Here is a 23,296-nt window from a genome sequence, read left to right on the forward strand (position 1 = left end):
TAATGTCAATGATTTGGGTGAGAATGTAGATGGCATGGTTAGTAAGTTTGTGGACAACACAATAATTGGTGGGATAGTAGACTGTGAAGAAGGTTTTCTAAGATTACAGAGGGACCTTGATCAAATGGGTCAATGCTAAAAAGTGGCAGTTCAATCTGGATTAACGCAAGGTATATCATTTTGGTACAACAAACAGGGGTAGGATTTACACTATTAATGATAGGGCCTTGGGTAGTTTTGTAGAACAGAGGAACCTAGTGGTTCAAATACATGGTTCTTTAAAGTTGCATCCCATGTTGACAGGGTGGTTAAAAAGGCATTTGCCACGCTTGCCTTCATTGCTCAGTCATTTGAATATAAAAATTGGGAAGCCATGTTGAGATTGTACAGAATATTGGTGAGGCCTCTTCTGGAATACTGCGTCCAGTGCTGGTCACCCAGCTATGGGAAGGATGTTACTGAGCTGGAGTGGGTTCAGAAGACATTTACCAGGATGTTGCTGGGTATGGAAGGTTTGAGTTATAAAGGAAGGCTGGATTGACCGGGACTTCTCTCACAGGACCGTAGGAGGTTGAGAGAAGACCTGATAGAAGTTTATAAAATAATGAGAGGTACAGATAGAGTTAATGGCAGTTACCGTTTCCCTCAGATTGTCAATTTCAAGACTAGGGGGCACATTTTTAAGGTGAGAGGAGAGAAACTTAAAAAGACATGAGAGACTTTTTTTTTTACACTGAGGGTGGTTCACGTGTGGAATGAACTTCCTGAGAAAGTGGTGGATGTGGGTGCAATTGCAATGTTAAAAGACATTTGGATAAGTACATGAATAGGAAAGGTTTGGAGGGATATGGGCCAGGAGCAGGCAGGTGGGATTAGTTTAGTTTGGAGTTAAGTTCAGTATGAACCGGTTCGGCTGAAGGGTCTGTTTCCGTGCTGTACTAGTCCATGACTATAACTCAGTCTGGATGGTGTCGCTCCCTCATTGTTATCTTCAAAGAACAGAAACAGCTGCAACAACTGTGCATTTGTTTATTCTCAGCTGCTGGAACAAACAACTGTCTTCTTCATTGCACTAATGGATTCATCAACTTCTACTGAGCCCTTCACACTCTCTTTCCCATTTTCGATCAGAAGCTTTAATTTCCAAATCTTAGTTTCAGTCTTACTTTCCTTAGTAACTGTGAAAGTCTGTTTACTTTTTCAAATAGAGCCTGTCTGTCTCAAAAATCAAACATTTTGCCCACAGATTCCATCACAGTATGTGTACAGGGTGTTTTCACTTCAAGTCAGGGTTGAAAACCCTGAAAACCTTTCAGTGATGGGAATCGATTCAAAAGCTGATGTTCGGTTCCATAGGGTCTTCCTCAGTGAAGAGTTACATGATATCTCTACTTTGAAAAACAGTACCAGTTGTACTTTAAATGGCTAAATTCCTATCTATAAATAATTTGAAAAATAAAATACATTTAAAATTTGTCAAATGTAATATTCTACGGTAAAGTCAGATTAACCAGGCTCCATCTGGTGGCAGACATTGTCTGGTGCAGCTGGACACCTAGAACCTTTTGCACTGACTGGCTTTTGCCACTGGGTGGCGCCCAGGACCTCAATTTGAATTCTGGAGAGAACCAAGGACCAGGAGTGCAGCTCATGGTAGAGAGTGAACCTGGACCCTAAACATAATAACAGGGAATTCAAAGGGCAAGTGAATAGACCAGAGCAAAGCAACCCTGGGAAGACAAGACTCAGGGGGACAAGGTTAAAGCAAAGCCAATGTCGAGGCGAGACCCCAGGCACATGTCTGAACAAATCAGAGCCTTTCTCAATACCCTCAGTCTTACATTCCTTAGCCGTTTTGCAATTTGTCTCCTCAATCAGAGATTTTGTCTCATATTACTTCCATCTTGCCTTACCCTCAACCTGTCTTCACCTATCCCCACTTCACCACCCTGCCCCCACCACTCCCTTTATCTGCAGCTCCCCCAACACCCACCCTCAGTCCTGAAGGGTTAGACCCGAAATGTTGATTTGTGCATCTCCTGATGCTGCCTGGCTTGCTGTGTTCTTCCAACTTCCTGCCTGTCTACTGTGCTGACACAAAGCCAGTCAAGTTAAGGGAGAGAGCATTCACTCAGGGTGTGCTGGCATACGATGGCAAGGGAAACATCTGATACCAGTCTAGGGTGAGTCAGCTGCTCAGGGCAGTCAGAATTAGGGTCCCCTCCTCATAAGTGGTGTGGAGTTGAATGTCAGGCAGCCCAAGACCCATTTTGACCCTTCCTGCTATATTATGGCCTGTTTTCATAATGAATGAGAGAGAAACAGGTAATAAGAGAGATGAAAATGGGTGACAAAGCTGTTATTTCTGGGACAGTTGTCCTGAGTGAGTAGGCAGAGGGCTTTAGTAGTTTCTGAAGTTTTGAGGGGGTGCGGGGAGGCATAATTGTTGTAGGAAATATTGTTGTAGGAGACTGGTCAAGCATGAACCTTGCTGGGAGGAGGGTACAGTGGCAGAGATAGAGCGAGTGTGAGATATCAGAGGTGGTGGATTCTGTTTGCAGAGTGGAGAAGGTGACTGGCCTTCTTCCTACAGTGCAGGGCATTCATCCAGAGGGTGGCATTCTTGGACAAGGCTGGCATGGTCTGGTGTCATGTCCGCCACAGCTGGTCATGGGAGAAATGGGTTTGACCACCCTGCCTGGCAAACCTTCAGGTCCGTGCCCATGAAGCCAGGTGCCAATTTCCCTGGTCTGCCACGTCCAGGGTAGATGTCAGGAACTGTGCAAGACTACTCCGGATTGACAGTGCTTGACTGGGTGCATGACAGGCAATAGAGATGCCAGTCTTTCAGTGGATAATAGCTGAATGTCAATTTATCCTGGGAATGGCATTTGGTAAGATCGGCCTGGAATGGGATGTGAGGGATGCTATAGGTTTGAGGCAGGTAATTCAAGGGACACACCTGGTAAGAAAGGAAGACATATGTTGCTGGGCTCTACTGTCAGAATCCCTCCAAAAACAAACCTGATGCAACTTACACCCAGCCAAAAAAAACCCATCGGTTCACCCCCTTGAGTCATTTCCTCAGGGATACTGAGGAAAAATTTTCATTGCAGTCATGAGGAGTGAAATGAAGTGCACACTAATGCCACTCCTCAAATACTGCATTCAGTTCTGGTCTCCCTGCTATAGGAAGGAGGTTGTGAAACTTGAAAGGGTTTAAACAAGATTTACAAGGACGTTGCCAGATTTGGAGGGTTTGAGCATTAGGGAGAGGTTGAATAGGCTGTGACTATTTTCCCTGGAGCATTGGAGACTGAGGGATGACCTTATAGAGGTTTATAAAATCACAAGGGGCTTGGATAGGGTAAATAGACAATGTCTTTTCCCCAAGGTAGGGGTGTCCAAAACTAGAGGGCATAGGTTTTAAGGTGAGAAGGGAAAGATTTAAAAGGGACCTAAGGGGCAAGTCTTCGTGCAAAGGTGTATTGTGTGTATGGAAATGAGCTGCCAGAGGAAGTAGTGGAGGTGGATACAATTACAACATTTAAAAGGCATCTGGATGGGTATATGAATAGAAAGGGTTTGGAGGGATATGGGCCGGGTGCTGGCAAGTGGGACGAGATTAATTTGGGATAACTGGTTGGCATGGATGTGTTGGACCAAAGGGGTCGGTTTCCATGCTGTACATCTCAATGACTCTAATAACAATGGGGCTCTGTCCCAACAGACAGGATATAGAGCAAAGAGTTTACCTTTGGGCTGAGCCGCAAATTAAAACTACAAATGTGCAAGTTAACATTTCTCCGTGCCAAGAAACCACCCAAACTAATTCTGCTGAAATACTGCTTAGGGTTGTTGGGAAATGAACCAGTGAATCAATGCCCATCCTTTCCAATGTGGGAGCTAGTGGTGCTCAGAAACCGAGCCCGGAAACCTGGGTGTGAATTTGAAAACAACAGTCATCTTGGTTGGTTCTAATGGTTGTGGGGAACCTCACTAACTTAAACTTAGTGGTAAAACAGATATAAAAGAACCACTTGTACTCCTGGGAACTGACAGAAATAACAGGATATTTCGGTTTATGCTTGTGACATTGAGGCAGGAATGTTATGATTTACACAAAGTCCCCCCAAGTAAATTAACATCAGTGAAAATTTACACCTAACGTGTTCTATATTTAAACTGAAATGCCACCCTCACTCAGATTGGCCATAAACATAGCTGATGTGAAAGCCAAAAGGGCTAAACTGATCAAAGCTATTCTCATAAAGGGCTTTCTCTGACCCAAATGTTATCAAAAGTTTCAGCAACAGCGATAAAATTCAGTGCAAAACATCAAGATTCTTCTAGACCTTAACCATGTTATTTAAGGCAATGTCTCTCTCCTGTTACTAAGAATTAACCAGGTAACTGAAAGCGATGATTTAACATGGCTCTATACATAGAAAGAGCTGTGAGGTTTAAAAGAGTAAAAGGAGTTATGATTAAAACTGCAACCACATCCACACGCTCCCCCCCCCGTTTGTTCCATACATTAGTAGTGGCACACTGAATGATGACTTCTTTGGGTTCACTTTTAATGTAAAACAAACAGACAATGCTGGAGAAACTTAGGAGATCTGGCAGCGTCCGCTAACAGAGACACAGAGTTAATGATTTGAATCTGGCATGATGGGCCGAGGGGTGGATAATGTGAGGGGTTGCATTTTGGAAAGGCAAATCAGGGCAGGACTTATCCACTTAATGGTAGGGCCCTGGGGAGTGTTACCCAATAGAGAGATCTTGGGCTGCAGGTTCCTAGATCCTTGAAAGTGGAGTCACAGGTAGACAAGGTGGTGAGAAGGTGTTTGGCACACTGGTCTTTACTGGTCAGTACATTGAGTATAGGAGTTGGGAGGTCATGTTGCGGCTATACAGGAAATTAGTTAGGCCACTTTTGGAATACTGTGTTCAATTCTGGTCTTCCTCCCATAGGAAAGGTGTTGTGAAGCTTGAAAGGGTTCAGAAAGTTTTACAAGGATGTTGCCAGGGTTGGAGCTATAGGGAGAGGCTGAAAAGGTTGGTGCATTTTTCATTGGAGATTGAGCTTTATGAAACTATAAGGGGCATGGATAGGGTGAATAGCTAGGGTCTTTTTTCCCAAGGTTAGGGGAGTCCAAAACTAGAGGGCATAGGTTTAAGGTGAGAGGGGAAAGATTTAAAAGAGACCTGAGGGGCAACTTTCCCATGCAGAGGGTGGTGCCAGAGGAAGTGGTGGAGGCTGGTACAATTACAGCATTGAAAAGGCATCTGGATGGGTATATGAATAGGAAAGGTTTAAACGGGTTTGGGCCACATGCTGGCAAATGGGATTAGATTAATTTAGATTGTCTGGTCGGTGTGGATGAGTTGGACTGAAGGGCTTGCTTTTGTGTTTACAGCTCTATGTCTCCTCAATTTTAATTCTGCTTTTCTCTTTCTCCTCAGATTCCACCAGATTTCCAGCTGCCAGGCTGATGTTTCGGAGTATACCTCTCCTGGTTAAACACTGACTGTGGCAGAATAAGGCCTAAGTGGATATTAATTGTCCACTTAAAGGCTCCAATTGACAACAGGTGGGCAGGTTGACTAATGTCACTCATGCCACTGGGAGAATTGCACTGGGGAGGAGGGGCACTTTGAACAGCAGTGGGCAGGTACATGCTGGTAGGCTCTGTTAAAGGTAAAGGCAGTTTCATGTTTCTTATGTAACCTTGCATTAGTTCCTCCTTTGTTATGACATTGTAAACACGAGCATAAAAGATAGATTTACAATTTCATTGGAACTGAGGAAATCCTTCCTCTTCATGAGGAGTGAAAGTTGAAAAGGCTGAAAGGAGGTCACTAATGATTGTCACAAAGTTTTAGTTTTAAGTGGGTACCACTCCAGCAAAGAGGAGTGAGATAATGAGGATACAACAGCCCATAAATGTCAAATTATTGAACCCAAAATATATCATCACTGGCAGCAGGAAAATAAACAAATAAGAAGCCACTTTGAATTCTGCTGTTCTCCATTTCTTTTGGGATGATCTCTATATTTAGAAGCACATGACGGGAACATTAATGCACAGACAATATTCCTACCTGACCATGCTGCTGGATCCTTGTCACATTGAGGTGGATCTGAAAGCTGCAGATCTAGTTGAGGAGTGCTTTTTTTCCCACTTTTACTTAGGAGCTTCAACAAAGTCTCTTCAATATCTGAAATTTAAGAGGTTAACTTTGCTGTGTGATTCCATATGATTTAAAAATAACAAGAGAATTTTTTCTCTGAGGTGATGTATTTAAGCATTCAAAGACAATGTCCATATAACACAAAATTAAGTCAACCTTACACCATTAAATTAGTTTGAAAGTAGGCAGTGTCATGATTAAATGCGACATTTGCACTTCCAGTATATTTAACATGACTTGAAATCTTTTGACTCTGCCATTTACAATCCTTCACCCCTTATTTCCTCCCTATTCTATTCCATCTGTTCTTGCCTTTCCTAATTCACTTCTACCTCCTTTAGTTCTGTCGCCATTCCTTCACTTCTGTCTCTCTTTTCCTGCGTACTTTCATTTCTTTCTCAATTCCTTCACGTTTTTGTCTCTCTTTCTCTCTGGTATCACTCTCGTACTTTGCCATTCTCTCACTTCTGCCTTTTCTGCATTGCTTTTCATTTTCTTTAGTTGCTTTCCCCCTTTCTTCTCTGTTTCTGCAATTGGGGCAGTACCAAAACGAACTAGAAATTCAAAGGAATGGCATTCACCCTATATCCGATGTCGCATTTCCCCTGCATTTGAAACATGTGATATTAGGGCGGCCTATGGTAGGTTCAAACCAAAGGAGGAAAGCAATGCTTCTTTAGATTTACTACTAAAGGAGAGATCAGCTTTTACTTTGGACAATTTGTACCATTTCCTTTTCCCCTGAGGAATGAGAATGGTTGCTTATCCTGACATATCATATCCCAGTCACTTCTTAGACATGGGTTAGTTCCAGTTCAAGAGGCAAAGACTTGCAAGTGGAAAGTGTTTTTTTTCTGGTGGGGGTAGGGTACCTGTAAATAGTGTGGGAACAAGATCCTGCTGTCATTGGAACAGTAAGGCAGCAGTGGAAACAAAAACAATTGAAAATAAATAGATTGATGATAAGTATGTTAAACAATTCTGTTCATACTATTTTACGATCAATTAGGATTTTTGGTGCAAAGTATTGGAAGACAGGGTTCAGGAGAAAAGACACTACTCATCCACAATTGTTCAGAGGTCACTTGAAAAGATTGTGAATGAAAGAAAGACTTGATATTATATTTTACATTATTGTTCAATCTGATTGATCATGGGTTAGTAATTCTCACTTGAAGATGATAATGGAATGTCATGTTAAGAATGTTAACCTACCTTTTCTCTGCGCTGCAGTCAAATGCTTTAAGTTGAAGAGTGCAAGAAACTGTTTCTTTTCCTCAAAATCAGCTGCCCTGTTCAGTTCCTCTGGAGAGTGGCTGATAGAACAAAACTGAGGAGGACGAAGAGGAGAAAGCTGTTTCTTCTCGGAACAAAGTGGGGACGGGCTGCGTTCTCGCAGCATCCTGCGCCGCTTTCTCATCTTCTGCTGTTTGACTTCTTCTTTCTTGCTCTGAGTGGTCAGGCCCACAGCTCCTAGGAATAACATTTTCTGTGATGGGATATTAAGAAGATGACAGAAATCACTAAGTTAATCAATATCTATGTGAGTACTTGGGCTGAGCTTTAGTGAATACTCTCGTGCACTCCAACAATGTAAACATATATTTCAAGTACCCAACACATGACTGAAATGTTTTGTCTCTATTCCTTCGTGGATCGTGGACATCAATGCAGGGCCAGCATTTGTCACACATCTTTAATTGTTCTTTTCTATGGGCATCACTGGTTAGTATTTATTACCAATCCCTAGTTGTCCTTGAGGAAATGCTAGTGAGCCAGTTTCTTCAGCCACTGCAGTCCATTCAGTGAACGTCCACCCACAATGCCATTCAGGAGGAAGTTGTAGGATTTTGACCCAGTGACACCAAAGGAATGGCGATATATTTCCAAGTCAGGATGGTGAGTGGCTTGGAAGGGAATTTGCAGGTGGTGTGCTCCCATCTATCTGCTGTTCTTTTCCTTCTAGGTGGTGGTTGTTGTGGGTTTGGAAGTTGCTGTCTCAGAGCCTTGGTGAATTTCAGCAGCGCATCTTGAAGATGGGACGTACTGTTGCTACTGAGCGTCGGTGGTGGAGGAAATGAATGTTTATGGATGTGGTGCTGGTCAAGCAGGCTGCTTTGTCTTGGATGGTGTCAAGCTTCTTGAATTGTTGGAGTGCACCTATCCAGGCAACTGGGGATTATTCATTCATACACCCGACTTGTGCTTTGTGGGAGGTCAGGAGGTTTGAATCATAAAATAGAACAATAGAATCCCTACAGTGTGGAAACAGGCCCTTCGGCCCAACAAGTCCATACTGACCCTCTGAAGACAATCCCACCCAGACCCATTCCCCTATATTTCACTTCTGACTAAGGCACCTAGCCTACACATCCCTGATTACTATGAGCAATTTAGCATGGCCAATTCCCCTGATCTGCACATCTTTGGATTGTAGGAGGAAACCGGAGCACCCGGAGAAAACCCATGCAAACGTGGGGAGAATATGCAAACTGCACACAGTCGCCCGGGGCTGGAATCGAACCCAGGTCCCTGGCACTGTGGGGCAGCAGTGCTAACCACTGTGCCGCCCAGTGAGTTACTCACTGCAGGATTCCTTATCTCTGACGAGCTGGTTAATGTCTGGGCAATGGTAATCCTAAGGATATGGATAGTGGAGGATGTAGTAATGGTAATGCCATTTCATATGGTTAGATTCTCATGTTGGAGATGGACAATGCTTGGCACATTTGTGGCACTAATGTTACTTGCCACTTGTCAGCCCCTGGATATTGTCCAGGTTTTGCTGCATTTGTACATGGATTGCTTCAGTATCTAAGGAGTCATAAACGGTACTGAACATTATTTAATCATCAGCAAACATTCCTGCTTCTGACCTTATGAAGGAGGGAAGATCATTGATGAAGCTGCTGAAGCTGGTTGGCCAAAGCCAAGCCTGCAGAAACATCCTGGAGCTGAGATGACTGATTTCCAACAACCACAACCATCTGTAGCCAGGTATTACTCGACCAGAGGAGAATTTCCCCTCATATCCAGGACTCTAATTTTGCCAGGGCTCCTCGATGCCACACTTGGTCGAGTGCAGCCTTGATGTCAAGGGCTGTCACTCTCACCTCACCTCAGGAAACCAACACTTTTGTCCATGTTTGAACCAACGCTGAAATGAGATCAGGAGCTGAGCACCACTGAGCAGGTTATTGCTGAGAGGTGCTGCTTGGTAACACTGTTGATGACACTTTACTGATGATTGAGGGCAAGCTAGTGAGGTGGCAACTAGTCGGGTTCAAGTTTTTCTTTGTGTATAGAACATATCTGGGCAAATTTCCACATTGCTAGTAAATGCCAGTGTTGTAACTGTACTGGAACAGTCTGGCTAGGCTTGTGTCAAGTTCTGGTGTAGAAGTCATACATTGCTGGAATGTTGTCAGGGCCCATAGCTTTGCAGGAGCCAGCACCTTCAGCTGTTTCTGGATATTACATGAAGTCAACTTATTGGTTGAAGACTTGCATTTCCGATGCTGGGGACCACTAGAGTAGGCCAAGATGGATCATTCATTCTGCACTTCTGGTTGAAGGTCACTGTGAACGCTTCTGTCTTATTTTTTGCACTAATGTGCTGTGTTCTCCCATCTTTGAGGATGGGGACATCCTCCTTCAGTGAGTTGCTGAATTCTTCAGTACCATTCACAATTGGATATGCCATGACTGCAGAGCTTATACCTGATGTTTTCATTTAGGAATCATTTAGCTCTGTTTATCATTTGCTGCTTATGCTGTTTAGCACACAAGTAGTCCTGTTTGGTAGCTTTACCAGGTTGACACCTCATTGTTAGGTATGCCTAGTACTCCTGCCAAGCTCCCCTGCACTTGAACAAGGGTTGATCCCCTGACTTGATAGTAATGGCTGACTGAAGTTGAAAATTGTGCTGGAGGACAATTCTGCTGCTTTTGTTGGCCCACAGTGCCTCATGGATGCCCAGTCTTGAGTTGCTAGATCTGTTTGAAGTCTGCCCCATTTATCACAATGATAGTGTCACACAACACAATGGAGGGTATTCTCAATGTGAAGGCAGGATTTCGTCTCCACAAGAACTGTGGGGTGGTCACTCTTACTGATACTGTCATGGTGAGATCTGGTAGATTGGTAAGGATGCGGTCAAGTATGTTTTTCCCTCTTACAGTCATAGAGCCATAGAGTTGTACAACACAGAAACAGACCCTTTGGTCCAACTTGTCCAACTTCTTCATTCCTGAAGAAGGGCTTATGCCCGAAGCGTCGATTCTCCTGCTCCTTGGATGCTGCCTGACCTGCTGCGCTTTTCCAGCAACACATTTTTCAGCTCCAACTTGTCCATGCCGACCAATATCCTAACTGATCTAATCCCATTTACCAGCATTTGGCCAACATTCCTCCAAACCCTTCCTATTCATAATCCCATCCAGATGCCTTTTAATGGTAACTGTACCAGTCTCGACCACTTCCTCTGGCAGTTCATTCCATGCACTCACCACTCTCCGTGTGAAAACATTGCCCCTTAGGTCTCATTTAAAACTTGCCCCTCTCACCTTAAACCTATACCCTCGAGTTTTGGACTCCTATACCCTGGGAAAAAGATTTTATCTATTCACCCTATTAAGGCCCCTCATGGTTTTATAAACCATTATAAGGTCACCCCTCAGCTTTCCAAGCTCTAGGAAGAAAAGGCCCAGCCTATTCAGCCTCTCCCAAAGCTCAACGTTCCAATCCCAGCAACATCTTTGTAAACCTTCTCTGCACCCTTTCAAGTTTAACAACATATTTCCTATAGCAGGGAGATCAGGACTAAATGCAGTGTTCCAAAAGTGGCCTAACCAATGTCCTGTAACATGATCTCCCAATTAGAACACTCAATGCACTGACCAATGAATGCAAGTATGCCAATTGTCTTCATTACCACCCTGTCTACCTGCGACTCCACTTTCAAGGAACAATGCACCTATACCCCTAGGTCCTTTTGTTTGGCAACACTCCCCAAGGCCCTACCATTAAGTGTATAAGCCCTGGCCTGATTTGTCTTATCAAAATGCAACTCCTCATATTTATCTAAATGAATCTCCATTTGCCACTCCTCAGCCCATTGGCCCATCTGATCAAGGTCCTGTTGTTCTCTTGTTGGTTCCTGCACCAGCTGCTGCAGACCCAATCTAGCAGCTGTGTCCTATAGGACCTGACCAACTCAATCAACAGTGCTGCTGCTGAGCCAGTCTTGGTGGTGGACATTGCAATCCATTCAGGAGACAGTTAGGTCTGCAGATGCTGGAGATCAGAGTTGAGAGTGTGTTGCTGGAAAAGCACAGCAGGTCAGGCAGCATCCGAGGAGCAGAAAAATCGATGCTCCGGGCCGGAGACCCTCACTGCTCCTGTTGGGGGGGGGCTCCAGCCCTAAGCGTCGATTTTTCTGCTCCTCAGATGCTGCCTGACCTGCTGTGCTTTTCCAGCAACACACTCTCAATTGCAATCCATTCACCCACTCCTCACCACCAAAGAGTACACCCCTTGCTCTTCTTCAAAGTGGTGCTCAACATGGAAGAGTACTGACACTGCAGCCATGGAGCTTGGTACGCAGTAATCTGTAGGAAGTTTCCTTGTCCATTTCAAAAATGCTACCATGACAGTTCACGGCATCCAAGTCAATGGTGAGGATTCCCAGAACAATTCCCACCCGACTGCATACAACAGTGCCACTGCCTTAGCTGTTGTTGGAAAACACATCACCATGGATGGTGATGGTGGTGTCTGGGAAGTTGCATGTAAAGTGTAGCTTGACTAGACTGTGAGACAGCTCTCACAATTATGGCACTTAGACCCCTGATGTTAGGAAGGAGGACTGTGCAGAGTCTAGGTTGATGCCAGGCGGTCTATTTACATTCCTTATTTGAAACGTTTTACAAACAACTGCCTTGCTGAACCACTTCAGAGGGCTTTTCAGAGTCAACCACTTTGCTGTGGGTCTGGCGTCCCATGTAGGTCATTCCAGATAGAGGGGATACATTCTTCCGAAAGAATATTAGCACTATATAATTAGCAAAAAGGATAACGTTCTCTAAGGCCCTTTGAGAAGTCTAGAAGCTGTGACAGACTCTTTTCATCATATGAGTATTGGTAAACTATGAACATCGATGAATAGACATTGTGTATGAAGACTGCATTTGGTGTCACTAACAATTACCACAAACTTAAAATTATGAATCTCAAAGGGTCAGAGTCCAATTTCTGGACTAATATAATATTTCTATTCACACAACAGCTGCACAGTGATCACTGTGCACATCATTTGGGAACCAGAATGGATTTGGTTGTATTGCCAAGTGGCTGATGGTATTCACTATCAAAACTCAGATGTGGATTGCAGCTATCTGGTTGAGGCACAGGTATCTCAGCAAGAAGGCAAGGTTTTCAAGAAAGGCAGCGAGGGGAGATGGGTGGTGAGATAAGTGAAATAATGGAAGGGTGCTAAAATATGAAAAGCACGGACTTATTCCTCCTTCAGTGCAAGCCAGAAACATTATTTCATGGCATTTAGAGTATTTTCTTTACACCTTTTTTTTGTCAGACCAAGGTAGTTTGAACAACATAAGAACTTTTAAAGTATTCGTTCCAACACACACACGACAAAACTATACAGCAGTGAAACAAAATAAGAAAACAAAAGATTGTCCCAAAATAAAATCACAGGAAAAAGTTTATTTTACTTTGATAAGTACAGGATCACCATTATGTACAAATTATTCATTTAGTAATAACATCAGAATATGTTTTTGGCCAGTCATTGATTTTAAAGGAGCATAAAACAGGTAAATGTTACACGGATATGTGTGTGTTCTCTGTTTACAGATGCTATTAACATTTTATTATTTTACATTTCTTGTCAGATTAAGTATTTGACATAATAATACTAAAGTTCAATTTAATATTTTGTGTCAAAACCTGGAGGAAGGTCCTAAAATATATGCAGTAAACCACAGTGAGCACACTGACTAGTGCAACCACCACATAAATGAGATTTCTGTGCACCTACCCTAGGAGTGTCATCCAGCTTAAGAGGAGGTTGCTCTGCCAATCTGCGTATCCTGTTCCTTATCTCTCCTTTGCAGAATGTGACATCTAAACAACGGTGCTCAGAGTGTTGTCCTGGGGATAGAAAATCAATTAAGAGAAATAAGTGTGTCATAAAAACTATGTATTGTCAAACAAAAATGCATACAATCATAGACAAATCAATCATCGAATCCCTACAGTATGGATGCAGGCCATTCAGCCCATTAAAAGTCTATACTCACTCTCCAAAGAGCATCCCACCCAGATCCACCCCCTTCCTCTCACTGTAACCCTGCATTTCCCATGGCTAACCCACCTAGTCTGCACATTCCTGGACACCACGGGCAATTTACCATGGCCAATTCACCTGACCTGCACATCTTTGGATTGTGGGAGGAAACCAGAGCATCCAGAGGAAACCCACGCTGACACGGGGAGATTGTGCAAACTCCACACAGACAGTTGCCTGAGGCATTTCAGACATATGCACAGAAACTATCACAGTACCTCTGCATCAAATTATGAGAAGGTTTAAATTACTTCAAATAATGTTGATAGAGCTAATGTTGATCTTGCTTTGTGCACCTCCTGTCCAGCAGTAACCTATGCCTTGCTCTGTCTTAGCACCTTATGATCTGTACATTTGCTATGATCTGCCTGTACTGGTTGCAAAACAAAGCTTTTCACTGTACTTAAGTACATGTGACTATAATAAACCAAATCAAATAAAAAAAATATTAAGAATAAACAGCACTAAAGTCTTTTCAGTTTACTCACTGTAACTGTTACATCACTCTGACACAGCTTTAACAGTTTATTTACTTGAATTAAATGGATCAATGAATGCAGCTTGCTTCATCTGCTGACTTTATACAAAATGGATCCAGAATTTATGGAGGTGGGAAAACATGTGGGATCCAGAAACTCCAGGTGTCTTTCCCAATCACAGCTCTGTGCAATTTCTCACTGAGCTGGTCCAATTCCCTCATGTCCTGTTATCAGGGTGGAGGTGCGGTTCTCAAATAAGGAAGTTTTCACTTCACAAACTGTCTGTGGCAAACAGCTTTCTCACACAGCAGGGTAAGTACAATAAAAGAGCTGCTTCAAGACCCATTCCAGAACTTGAACAAATAAGTCCAAAGGTGTACGGGTTAGGTGGATTGGCCATGGTAAATTGTCCATAGTAACTGGGGATGTGCAGGCTAGGTGGGTTAGCATGGGAAATGTGGGATTACAGAGCTGGGTTGGGGTACTGGGTCTGGATGGAATGCTCTTTGGAAGGTGCTGACTCAGTGGGTCAAATGACCTTATTCCATACTGTAGAGATTCTAGTACTCTAAGTCGTTGTTGTGACGTCATAGTCTTACCAGACCATAGGGGCTGCTCTCTTATTATAGAGAAGCAACTGGTGATGATTTAACCTGAGGGCCACCAAACCTCAGGCGAGGGAAGAGATTGAGAAGGAGAGTCCTTCATGGTAACCGCAAACCGGTGATAGGAACTGAACCCACGCTGGGTGGGTTACTCTTCAGAGGGTCAGTGTGAACTTGTTGGGCTGAAAGGCCTGTTTCCATACTGTACAGAATCTATAATTCTTAAGCAGACAATGATTGCAGAAATGTGAGGGGGCAGAGGGATCTTAGTACTCTAAGGCATAGATCACAACAAGTTACTGTTACAGATTTAGCAGGTAATTAAAAAGACTAATGGAATCCTATCCTTCATTACAAGAGGAATTGAGCATATAAGTAAGGAATTTATGCTTTGACTACACCTTAACTACAATATATAATTTCAGTCTCCTTATTTAAGGTAGGATTTAAATGCCTTTCCAGAGGTTCAAAGGAGATTGGCGAGTTTACTAACTGGAATGAGCAGGTTTTCTTCTGAGGAAAGTTTGGACAAACGGGACTTACTTTGACTGGAGTTCAGAAGTGGGACTTGAATGATGTTTACAAGATCCTGAATAGCCTTGTCAAGGTGGACTTGGCAAGAACGTTTCCCTCTGCAGGTGAAATGGGGGCACTGTTTAAGAAGTAGGGGTGACCCTTCAAGACAGAAATGATGAGATTATTTTTCTCTTTCAGGGTTTCGGAGTTCGTAACTGTCTGGCTCAGAAACTGGAAGAGGTGAGGCCCTTAAATATTTTGAAGGCAGAGGTAGTAGAAGATGCAGAATTCAAAATACTATCAGATCAGCCACAATCTTAATGAATATAGAAGGGCCAAATGGCATACTATTGCTCCTAATTTGTGTGTTTGGATTTTCATATGTATTCTGTAGATGGAACACTGCAGCTGTCCTACATGTCTACATAGCCATTCAGTTACCAATATATGTACATAATCTTACATTCAAATAAAGAACTCATATTATTGTTCGAACAATCCTTATTGGGTGGTTCGTAGGAGAACAGCCGACAATTTTTCAAGATTCAGCTGAACAATATACAAGCTTCAGGCTTTTCACACAAAACCGAAGTCCTGGTGTGGAAATGAAACAACTGTTAAGTAGTCAGTGTTGAAGTGATTTGGCACCATTGTTTATTCTTGCACAGCATCCAGCAAATATTGGGCCTCAGTAAGTTCTCGGAAAGTTGGGAGAGCATGAGTAGTCTGAGATCCTTGCTGCAAAGCTTTATGCAGGAACAGACACAACGATGACTCTGGAAGTGGTTTCAGGGAGATCCATGCAGTGTTGATTAGGAAGAGCTTAAACAATGATGGCCAAACTTAGCAGGGAAATAGCTCAGAGATTCCATCCCTGGGATCTATTAAATGACCTAACATTATGATGAAACAGCTGTAAAATTGAATAACTACCACAACCAGAATCAACTAGTAACCCTATTGGTAGTAAAACATGGTCTAAGACACAACCCAAACACAGCATCCCATTGACAACTAGAATTATGAGCATATATAACAATTTCAAACTTACGTTTACTGTGAACTGCCTGTATACTTCACATAGGATTCATTAAGGGTAAAACTTTTACTTCAAATAAAGTGGGAAATGCTTTGATCTAAAACTGCTGTACATCACTATCCACCATGACATGATGTAATATATAATTCCATTTACTCTGTAGATAGCAGCAGTCCTGCAGATCAGATATGTTCCACAATGTCTTCTGTTACTGTTGGATGTGTACAATCTTATTTGTAAACAAAGAAGTCCAGGATTCTCTTAAGGTAAACTTGCAGGTTGTGTCAGTAGTTAGGAAGACAAATGCAATGTTAGCATTTATTTTGAGAGGACTTGAATATAAAAACAGGGATGTACTTCTGAGGCTCTATAAGGTTCTGGTCAGACCACATTTGGAGTATTGTGCACATTTTTGGCCCCATATCTCAGGATGGATGTGGTCCTGGGGTGGGTTCAGAGGAGGTTCACATGAATAGTCTCAGAAATGAAAAGCTTAACATATGAGGAACATTTAAGGACTCTGGGAGTATACTTTATGGAGTTTAGAAGGATGAGAGGGGAATCTAATTGAAACTTACAAAATACTGAATGGCCTGGACAGACTGAATGTTGGGAAGATGTTTCCACTGGTAGGAGAGACTAGGGCCCAAGGGCACAGCCTTAGAGTAAAGGGAAGACCTTTTAGAATGGAGATAAGGAGAAACCTCTTCAGGCAGAGAGTGGTGAATCTATTGAATTCATTGCCACACAAGGCTGTGGAGGCCAGGTCATTGAGTATATTTAAGACTGAGATAGATAGATTCTTGATTGTCAAGGGGATCAAGGGTTACAGGGAGAACGCGGGAGAATAGGGTTGAGAAACTTATCAGCCTTGATTGAATGGTGGTTCAGTCTTGATGGCTGAATGGCTTAATTTCTGCTCCTACTTCTTATGGTCTTATAACCCAAATTACTATTCTACCAGTCCTCGTTTATACAGTCATACAGCAAGGAAACAGGCCCTTTGGCCCAATTCGTCCATGCCGTCCAGGTTTCTTAAACTGAATTAGTCCCATTTGCCTGCATGTGGCCCTTAGCCCCCTCAACTATTTCTATTCACATACCTGTCCAAATGTCTTTAAATGGTATAATTCCACCAGTCTCTATCACTTCCTCTAGCAGCTTGTTTATTATACGCACCACCGCCTGTGTGAAAAAGTTGACCCTCAGGCCCATTTCACATCTTTCCCTTCTCGCTTAAACATACCACCCCTAGTTTTGGACTCCCCTATTCTGGAGAAAAGCCCTTGGCAATTCACCCTATCCATTCCCCTCAAGATTTTGTAAACATCTATAACATCACCCCTCAGCCTCCTACGCTTATGGTTGGTACATTTGCACTAAACTGCTGTGTGCAACGGGGCAGTTCTTCTTTTTTGTAATTGTGGATTATCTTTCTGTCCTTCGAACATAGTATACTAAAATAGCCATACTGTGGAAAGTTAATGACATTCAAATAGCCAAACCCTCAAACCAATCAGTCCAAATTAGAAGAGATGTAAAACACGAATGGCCCTTTACAATGACAAACCTGTAGAACTAAGACTGAGGTGCAAGTTGAATTAATGCGGTGGTGGAGCCTATGCGTAAATGTGGGATAAGTTTACAATCTTAGAAATGCCTTACCATTCAATCTGGCTTCCTTCAATTTCTTTTCTGCTAGATCTAACTTGCTGACAATAGGTTGCTGGAGTTGAAGCTCTTGATTGTCCGTGCAGTTGGCAGTGGCATAATTGCTACAAAGCACAGATGTACTAGATGCAGGAGAACTCTTTCTGCTTTTCAAACTCAGATCAGTTGCTCCCGAGGTGGTAGATAAATCCAAGCATTGTTTTTGTATCTCTTCAAGATGGCTATTTGCAATTTGGTGTTTGAAGTCATTGTTGAAATCATTCGTGCATTGATGACTAGAAGTCTGGCCCTTCAAATGTGGCACTGTGTCAGTTTTTAGACTTGGCATTCCAGATTTTTTAATTACACTCACATCTTTACCAGTGCAAGATTTAGTAAATTCTGGGCTAAAGTGCTCTCCAGTGATCTTTTTGAAAGCATCATTTTTCAGATTATCATTCAGAGATTTTTCTGGGTCCTTCAGTGCATCATTGTTGATTCTAGTGCTGTAGTTAAGTGCTTGAGCTGGTTGAAGTGCATGAGGAGATAGAAAAGGTCTTGGCAGAGGGGAGGTCTCTCTCAAAGAGCGGTGTGGAGAGATGAGAGGAGGAGGAGCTCTTAATTGTTGTGGCCGATCCTGGTTTTCATCTTCTGAGATTGTTCTATAAGAAAAATGAATGTTTTAAGAAGGAAAAGCCATTAATAACAGTATTATTGGCATTGCTTATATGAAGACTATACTTAAAAGCATAATGTTCAACAGATAGCAAACAATGTATTTCAATCTTCCTCTTTTGATTTATCATGCTGTTTTATTCGCCCAGGAATGGCATTTACCAGAGAGCAATTTTGAAGCATTTCAGTTCTAGTTACTTCTCAAGTTATTCACATAACTAATACTGAACTCATTTGAAAATCATTTATCTTTTGCCTGTGTCTAAAAATGAAATAGAAACTAAGCAATTTGAAATTAAGTCTGGAGCTCTAAACATTTACAGTTCTGTAAGAAATTTTTGAAACACAGGACAATTTTCTTGCCAGAACCATGTCTTTGCGTCCCATTATCACTGCAATCTCAGGGAAGTGAGTATGCATTCTTATTTCAAACCACTTTGAAAGCTGCAAGACAATAGAGGCGATTCTATTACCTAATCAGGAATTTGACCAATCATCAGTGAGATGGAAAATTGTATGTTAAGTTAGTTCTTTTTCTTTGCAGATTATTTCCCTAAAATCTTTCTGCATAAAGTTGATTTATGAACTTTATCAAAAATTGGAGTAGGTGAACGTGCTAACTCTGGTGTCATACTGAGATCTACAGCTGTCTCAGCTAGTTTCAGCTAAAATAACTGCTCAGGACTACTACTGTCCTCAGCACCTCATTCATTGGAAGTGAGAAAAGGAAGTCAAATATTCCCCTACCCATTGCTATCCACAGGTAGGCACTTGCAATTTGGTACTGAAGTGGGGCAATAGAAACTGTCTGGTTTCTTCCAGTTGCACAAGAAATTAGATTCTAACTTGTTCTGGTCATTGATGGGAGCTGTGTCTATGCATCCCATAATGTTGCAAGCATTATTATAGCGATTACAGCAGCAGAGTATGTCCATTCCGAGGTGGCTATCATGTAGGTATTAAAAAAGAACACAATTGACTATGAAAGTATATCAGCAAGAAACATGGAAACAAAGAGTTTCTATGGGTATTTGCAAAGTGTAGCTAAGATAAGTGAGCTCCTTAGAGGATGCAACTGCACAATTTATGACGGGGTGCAGGAAAATGGCAGATAATTTAAAACAGAGCTTTGAATTTATTCACATTGTGGAGGGCACTACTAGCATCCCAAAGATAATAGGTACGCAAAGTGCTAATGGGAGAAAAGGTCTTAAAGCAGTCTCTATCACAAGGGACAAAGTATTTTATATTTTAATGGGACTGAAGACAGACAGGTCACGAGGACCTGATGGCTGGCATCCAAGGGTTTTATAGGAAGTGGCTGCAGAGATAGTTGCAGACATTAGTTGAAATATTACAGAACTCACTGGATTCCAGGAGGGTTCCAGTGGATTGGAAAAATGTAAATGTGACATTCCTGTGTAAAAAGCAAGGGAAACAGCAACCAGAAATCTTTATCCAATTAACCCAACATGTCTCTTTGGGAAAGTGGTGAATTTGTTACCAAGGAAGAAATTAGCAGGGACATCTTAACATAAGCAGAGTCAACATGATTTTGTGAAATAGAAATTATGCTTGGCAAGTTTGCTAGAGTTCTTTGAGAATATAACAAACAGATTTGATATTAGTGAATCGGTAGATGTTGTGTTTTTGGGTTTCAAAAAGGCAACGTTCTGCAAGTTTCAGAGAACATTCTGGGACACCTGCACCAACCAACCCAACCGCCCTGTGGCTGAACACTTAACTCCCCCTCCCACTCCACCAAGGACATGCAGATCCTTGGCCTCCTCCATCGCCAGACGCCATGGCAACACAACGCCTGGAGGAAGAACGCCTCATCTTCTGCCTAGGAACCCGCCAACCACAAGGGATGAATGCAGATTTCTCCAGCTTCCTCATTTTCCCTTCCCCCACCTTATCTCAAGCCCAACCCTCGGACTCAGCACCGCCTTCTTGACCCTCAATCTTCTTCCTGACCTCTCCGCCCCAACCCCCTCTCCAGCCTATCACCCTCACCTTAACCTCCTTCCATCTATCGCATTCCCAACGCCCCTCCCCAAGTCCCTCCTCCCTATCTTTTACCTTAGCCTGCTTGGCACACCCTCCTCATTCCTGAAGAAGGGCTTATGCCCGAAACATCGATTCTCCTGTTCCTTGGATGCTGCCTGACCTGCTGCACTTTTCCAGCAACACATTTTTCAGCTCTGATCTCCAGCATCTGCAGTCCTCACTTTCTCCTACTGGAGGCAGTTCAACAGAGATTCACTAGACTGATTCCTGGGATTAAGGGCTTGACTTATCAAGAACCGGTAGACAGTCTAAGCCTTTATTTATTACATGTCAGAAAAACTGAGGGGTGATCTTAATGAAACATACAAGAGGGGGGCTCAGTAGGGTAGATGTTGAGACAATGTTTCCACTAGTGGGGATTCTCAAACCAGTGGATGTCGTTGCAGAAGAAGGGATCACTTATTTAAAACAGAGATGCAAAGATCTGAAGAGAGAGTAGCATTCCTCCTCCAACAGCATGTTCTCTTTATGCATTCGTTATATTGTGTGACATTCCTCATTTCTGATTGACACTTAAACGTCAAATTCATTTACAAAATAGATTGCAGGAATTATGTATTGAAAATCACATTGTGCATTTTGTTCACTTAAGGCTACCATAGCCATTCTCAGCAAAGATGTTCCAGGAGATGAATAAAGAAATCCATCTTTTAACTGTACATGCCGTACTGATTCTGGATTCTGAATCTTACTGTTTCTTCCAAAGAATTTCATATAATCTCTGTTGGATACAAATGATCATAAGGCTGGTTAATTAAAAAAAAGTATTTTAGGGAGCCAATATCATGGCATTACCTTCCATTCTATGATTAGAGAGAAAAACATCAATTTCTGGATATTTTACACAGTTTGAGCAGTATATGTTTGTGGTAACATACCAATCCATATTACTGTGTTTGTAAGTGACTGGATGCTTAGCCTTACCTAGCTAATAATTGGCCAAAAGTGAGAATTAACTTCCATTTACTGCAGAGTGATGTGATTGATTTTCTAAAATAACTTGTACATCAATTCAGTACTAATAAGAGTTGGCCTTCTTTACCTTGCAATGTGCAAGTCAGTGATGGAAAAGATGAAGCAAGTGATACTTTTCTCATTCAGCAAGTTTTCTTTGATTATAGCCTTGAAAGCCGTTAACTAACGGATATCCATATATTGAATGAGACAGCAAAATATGCTCAGAGTTTTATTGTAAGTCTGTGGTTTAGAGCAACGTCAGTTTCTACCTTTCCCATATGGACGTTTTCCCGATTCAGAAGCCAAGTCCACAATGGGGAAGAATTTAACTTGTTTTTGTTTCTGATGACAACAACATTTTATTCAGATATTGTGAGTTCAGCTCCTTGTCTTATGTTAAAAAGGACAAAAATCACCTAATTATCTATTCAAACAAACAACTAACACTGCCCAGCAGAAGCAGCCTTACAATCACAAAAAAAATGCTGGGATGTCCCAGCTCTCTTTTATGAATTAATAAAATGAACAATAATTAATTGCCCACAAGGGGAAGTGTAACAGAAATAAAAGCGAAGCAAAGACAGGAAAAGAGGAGGGGTTAAATCAAACTGGTGTTGGAGGGGGGAGGTAATGAATTCAAGCCCCTACGGTGCCCATGTCTTTCTAAATGCCTCGAGGGTGTTCTATTTCCATGGACACCCAAGCAGCTGCTAGCCCTTTTTTTTTAAATGAACTAGTGAAACCAATTAAATAGCTATTAATTACAGGCAATGCCCACCAGGGGCAGTGCAGCAGCAACTAAAACAAAAGAAGTGTAGGAAAAGAGGGAGGAGACTAAATCACAATGGTGTTGGAGGGGGAGATAATGAATTCTAGGCCTCACAGTGCCCACTTTTCTCTAAGTGCCTTGACTGTATTGGTGGACACTGCATGCTCCAATTTCAAGGACACTTGAACAGGTCCCAGCTCTTTTTAATTTCATTTTATATCCCTAAGTGTTATTACACACAATTGAATGCTTTTCCCCTGCCACCAGATCACCAATATTACTTTTCATCTATTATCCTGCACCGTGTCTGCGTGGGTTTCCTCTGGGTGCTCCGGTTTCCTCCCACAGTCCAAAGATGTGCAGGGAGCATTAGGTAAGGGGTAAATGGTTAGGTTAGGGGTATTGGTGGGTTGCGCTTCGGCGGGGCGGTGTGGACTTGTTGGGCCGAAGGGCCTGTTTCCACACTAAGTAATCTAATCTAATTAAATCATTCATATTTCCAACTGATAAAACTACATACAAATCCTGACAAGGGTGATGCAATATCCCCAAAGGTGAGGAAAAGATGGAAAGGGAGGAAGGGATCTGATTCAAAGTCCAACAAGCATCATTTGCCCTCAATCAGCTCAGAGCTTTATGTTTGACCCTAAACGTACCTGCATTTCTAACAGTTAAAAAATCATCCAACAAGATATAATTGTGGACTACAGCATACCCATATTCTGGCTTTCCACTAGACCAACCTCCATGGCAGCAACAGCAGCAATGACTTTGAATAAATCTCAGTAAAATTTCCCGGCAAAAGCTGAAATCTAATATGGTTTGTACAGACTCTCACCTCCTCCATCTCTCACGGGTTTACAGAAGAGATAAGACTTATACTAGGATGAAGATGAAGAACTGGAAGGTAGGTCCTGAAGATCAGGAATGGAGAAGGAAAGAATGAATATTTATACAAGGTGGAAGGAGAT

At 42.3% G+C, this 23,296-nt stretch overlaps 1 protein-coding gene across 9 annotated transcripts in view; it reads right to left on the minus strand.

Moving 5' to 3' along the window:
* Nucleotides 1-23,296, minus strand: part of LOC122564415 (genetic suppressor element 1-like) — a 301,389-nt gene that overhangs the window by 14,565 nt on the left and 263,528 nt on the right. For all 9 annotated transcript variants that reach the window (XM_043719252.1, XM_043719243.1, XM_043719246.1 and 6 more), the window contains 4 exons: nucleotides 17,870-18,516; nucleotides 13,257-13,369; nucleotides 7,414-7,687; nucleotides 6,109-6,225 (listed from right to left, as the gene is read on the minus strand). In XM_043719252.1, the coding sequence (XP_043575187.1) occupies nucleotides 6,109-6,225; nucleotides 7,414-7,687; nucleotides 13,257-13,369; nucleotides 17,870-18,516 (1,151 nt within the window). The remainder of the gene's footprint in view (nucleotides 1-6,108; nucleotides 6,226-7,413; nucleotides 7,688-13,256; nucleotides 13,370-17,869; nucleotides 18,517-23,296) is intronic.

The sequence above is a fragment of the Chiloscyllium plagiosum genome, chromosome 29 (genome assembly GCF_004010195.1).
Source record: "Chiloscyllium plagiosum isolate BGI_BamShark_2017 chromosome 29, ASM401019v2, whole genome shotgun sequence".
Classification (NCBI taxonomy): Eukaryota; Metazoa; Chordata; class Chondrichthyes; order Orectolobiformes; family Hemiscylliidae; genus Chiloscyllium; species Chiloscyllium plagiosum.